A 4,268-nucleotide genomic window follows, 5' to 3' on the forward strand; every position below is an offset into this window, starting at 1 on the left:
CGAGGTTTCAGCCCTCCCACCCCTGCTTCCAGAAAGGTAGGCCTGAAAAGGGTGGATGGGGAAACATCATTCAGTTGGGCATAACTCTACAGTGCAAGGCCGTAGAGAAGCGAGGAAGGACTCCTTGGAAAGAGGAGGGTGGGGGCTTCAAGTTCTCTATTAGGCACCTGGGCCTTTGGGGCCCTTGGAAGGGCCAGACTCACTTTAAGTTGTTGAAGGTTTTATGAGAGCTATTGCAAGGTGCTAGCGCCCTTGGCTCAATGCAGTGTCCTTCCTGGGGACCCACAATTATGAGACTGGTACAGTTGAACAGGGGGGACTCTGAAGTGTATGCGGTTTAAATTTGGCATCACTGACCCATTTGTAAGCGGAGAAACACCCCTTCAAAATTATCAATCACAGGCGGCATAAAGCCCCAGGAGGCTGATACCTGGATACCCTATATTCATCATTTCATATCTCAGGCCCCCTTAGTCCCCTAGGCTATATAAACTAAGAGAACTGGGTCTCTGTAACAAAACAATATTTAATTATCTAAGAAATTTGAGGAGATTTATTGGTTATAAAACAACAGCCACCAATGTGGCAGCAAATGATCCACCGCTCTTTCAAGCCTGCGTCCATTTTCTCAACGTAACGAATGCAATTTGGAAAAAACTGAGCAAAGGCGTATCAAAGGAAAGGGTCGTCAAAAGGTGAGATCAATAAACATGAATGACATTTAGGTTTTGACTTTATAGTATTCTTGCTACACTAATTTGTGACTTTTCAATTTACTTCATTTTTAATCCACATTTTTCTTATATGATCTGCAGGTTTAACACATTGACGACAGATTCCTTGCAGCCAGAGGACTGCCGCCGGCTACTGGAGGTTGCAAAACCAGAATTTTTGAATTGCATCCATCGTGCTTCTACTGCTAAAACACTAACTGTCAAACATCAGCTCAACATTCTCTACTACCTGGAGGCTTTGCTCATTCTGAAACATCTGCAAAGACCTGGAGTGGTTGCTAATATGACTGTAAGTACTATTGGATGTTGATGACTTAAACTTTAAAATATAAAAGTGGTCTTTAATGTTGATGTTATATCTTCATATTCCTAGGTTGAGGAATGGCACAAGAGGGTTCCTCACAACTTCACATCGGAGGGAACCTCTGAAAAGCTTGTTGTTGTAGGAGTGAAGCATCACAAAACTGCTACACAAGTGGCCACATTCGCACTCACAGAAGAAGAAGAAAGGGTGTGTTATTAGATCAAAGTTACAGATTGAGTTACTATATGGAGAATTCTTGCTGTACTGATTATTAACAGATCTTTATTTTTCCCTAGTGGTTCGACACTTATTACACCAAAGTTCGACCTTCCATGATAAACGAAGATGCACCCGAGGAAACGTTTTTTATATCGACATCGGGATTGAAAATTTACAATGTTTCTGTCTATCTTCGCCGTTTTCATAATCTGTAAGTGCAGTCTGGTAGATAATAGACGTTCGTACAGTACTAATAGTGCAGTTCATGGCAGCAGTAATGTTCTACCTACACTTTACATTGATGATCTTATTATACACAATGTATAAAGTGGTATTACACATCTACATATGTTTAGTTGCACTATATATAACAATACACAATACAACATACTGTCACCAGCTGCTGATCAGAAACCTGCACATTATCTGCCCCAACACATAACACAGCCCTGTACATAGTGACATTAGCACATACCGAGCAGTCCAGTACAGTCCTTGTAACATACTCGGCACATAATCAGTGGATAATTGGCCTCACTGACTGTCCAGCTTGTAGTTATATATATTAGTTTATTATTTGTATTTACTCTGTGTCAGTGTTGCACTCCCTATGTCACTGCCTGCACACCTTTATTTGTTGTAAACACTAATATATCTTTCTATCTAACACTTCTTAGGCATAAGCTGCCAAATGTGACCAGTCAGATGGCTCGGCAGGCCTGTGAGACTTGGACATTAGCTGAGTACTCCGATATTGAGAAGTGTCTCATCTCCAATTATTTGTCACACAGTATTTTGTCTGCAAACAGTCATTACAGGCAGAATACTTTGCATAATATATGTCATGGCTCAATATTGGTGAGAGATATTGGAAAGCGAAGTGACCCAGAGGAGACCAGACCAAGCAGTTCAAGGTGAGTCCCTTCTGTTTCCTGACATCAGTACATTCTCCATGGCTGCACCTTTTATCTCCTGTGTCTAAATCGCGTTTGTTATAATTCACTATTTCTTCCGTCATTTTCACTATACATCTCCGGTTCTGTTTCCAAACAGGGAAGGTCTTCAAGCCTCTGTAGGGACACCGAGGAAAGACGCCTTCCAGAAGCTGCTGGGAGAGTTCCCTGTAACACTCGAGGGACGTGTGCCAAAGTCACGTGACTGCAGACGCATATCACCGTCACATTGGCATTACTGCAGAAAGCAATGGAGAGACCGGCAGCATAAGATCAGAGTAAAGCATGTGATCAGTAAGTATAACTACAGGACATTATCAGATTTGTAGGTGATTAGCTTCAAACAAATGTACATGGTGTTGCACATGTGTGCTTGTCTAACCCATTACAACACGTAATACAAACTAATGTTTAGTTTTTTTTTATTATTCCACAGGAGCCTTTCCTGCAAGGAGACCATCAGTTACCACCTTGACCCAGTACATTCAGGAAAAGAAATGGAAACATAAGGATACTGAGGTCAATCTCCTGGTAGAGGCCTGGAAGCCAAAGTCGATGAAGCACTGGAAAGACTGTAAGGTCCTTGGAGACGATACCCATTTGCAACATTGGAAAGGACTAAAATGTTCCACAGATGCAGAAAGCAGAGTCAGGAGAGTCACAACACGGAGAGTTTTCTTGAAGGGTGAAGTTATCTGTGACTTACATGGGGACAAAATGAGTGGCAGAGAAGGAAGAATAATGAAAACAACTGAAGAGGGCTCTAAGGCCCTTTTTTTTTTACAAAGACCCTAAAGGCAAATCATGGTGCATCAACACAGCATGTTCATGTCACACAGAGCCTCTGTTACACTTCATGCAGAGAAGTCGCAAGAATTTTAATGTTTTCACATCATACTCTAAGAAATTTGGAGTTCTCCTGGTAGCTGCAAAAGACATTCCTGCTAAGCATGAGCTAAAGTATAGTGTTGAATAATAATAGTGGACATTGGCCAGCTGCCCCATTTGTTCTGATTATTTTGCTCTGTTTGCATATGTTTAACATTTTTATTATCTGTTATTGTTAATAATGTATTTATAAAAAATAAAGAGATTTTCACCCGAACTGACTTATTCTTTGAGCACATAAACTAAAGTAAAGAATCTTGATATCCCGCAGCTTTTCAGATATTGCAGAGAAACATCACGTTTATTAAAGCTGATATAGTTGTTTAACATACCTGAAAAGATCATATCTGTCCCTGATGAATAATATAATAGGTAAAATAATCATGTACGATTGTAAAAAAAAATCTCTCTAAACCATATTTGTGTTTCAGAATATCCTGGGGTGTTGAGACACAAGATGATTGTTGTCAGTTTACACAGGGAGCTGCACCGTTCTATTCTGTGCTATTCTGTCACCCCCCTTCATGGAGAGTTGTTAGGGTGTCCCCGCATAGGCCTGGACCAGGTATGAGTGTCCAGGTGGGTGAGTTTCTAAAGCACCCTGCCAAGCTGTTGGTAAAGGACTTTGTATAATAAAATAGGGATCTGCACCCTTCCATCACTCTGGCTTTTCACAGATATCTGTGCCAGCATGGCACGATCATGTAATAGGTAAATTTTTGATTTTTATACATAAAATCATATCGAAAGAATTTCTTTGGATGTAAAAGAATTCATATCATTGTATGAATTCATATCTTTGTATGAATTCATATATTTGTAAGAATTCATATCTTTGTATGAATTCATATATTTGTAAGAATTCATATCTTTGTATGAATTCATATCTTTGTATGTCCTTTACCGACAGCTTGGCATGGTGTTTTAGATATGTTTTTTATACATAAAATCCTATTGCAACAGGATGTAAAAGAATTCATATCATTGTATGAATTCATATATTTGTATGAATTCATATATTTGTAAGAATTCATATCTTTGTATGAATTCATATCTTTGTATGTCCTTTACCGACAGCTTGGCATGGTGTTTTAGATATGTTTTTTATACATAAAATCCTATTGCAACAGGATGTAAAAGAATTCATATCATTGTATGAATTCATATATT

At 39.2% G+C, this 4,268-nt stretch overlaps 1 protein-coding gene across 1 annotated transcript; it reads left to right on the top strand.

The window, feature by feature from the left end:
• Positions 1 to 484: 484 nt before the first annotated feature.
• LOC142109518 (uncharacterized) lies at positions 485 to 3,236 on the top strand. Its single transcript, XM_075193698.1, has 7 exons — positions 485 to 695; positions 816 to 1,023; positions 1,108 to 1,245; positions 1,335 to 1,468; positions 1,935 to 2,171; positions 2,311 to 2,504; positions 2,647 to 3,236. Exons 2-7 carry the CDS (start codon positions 1,018 to 1,020, stop codon positions 3,003 to 3,005), a joined length of 1,068 nt encoding a protein of 355 aa, XP_075049799.1. The 5' UTR covers positions 485 to 695; positions 816 to 1,017; the 3' UTR covers positions 3,006 to 3,236.
• Positions 3,237 to 4,268: the final 1,032 nt, after the last annotated feature.

The sequence above is a fragment of the Mixophyes fleayi genome, assembly GCF_038048845.1.
Source record: "Mixophyes fleayi isolate aMixFle1 chromosome 2 unlocalized genomic scaffold, aMixFle1.hap1 SUPER_2_unloc_1, whole genome shotgun sequence".
NCBI classification, from domain to species: Eukaryota; Metazoa; Chordata; class Amphibia; order Anura; family Limnodynastidae; genus Mixophyes; species Mixophyes fleayi.

Bases quoted from the DNA above. Each gene is read 5' to 3' on its own strand.
- LOC142109518 (XM_075193698.1), top strand. The intron at 1,246-1,334 runs GTGTGTTATTAG...ATTTTTCCCTAG, and splicing joins TCACAGAAGAAGAAGAAAGG to TGGTTCGACACTTATTACAC. The intron at 2,505-2,646 runs GTAAGTATAACT...ATTATTCCACAG, and splicing joins CAGAGTAAAGCATGTGATCA to GAGCCTTTCCTGCAAGGAGA.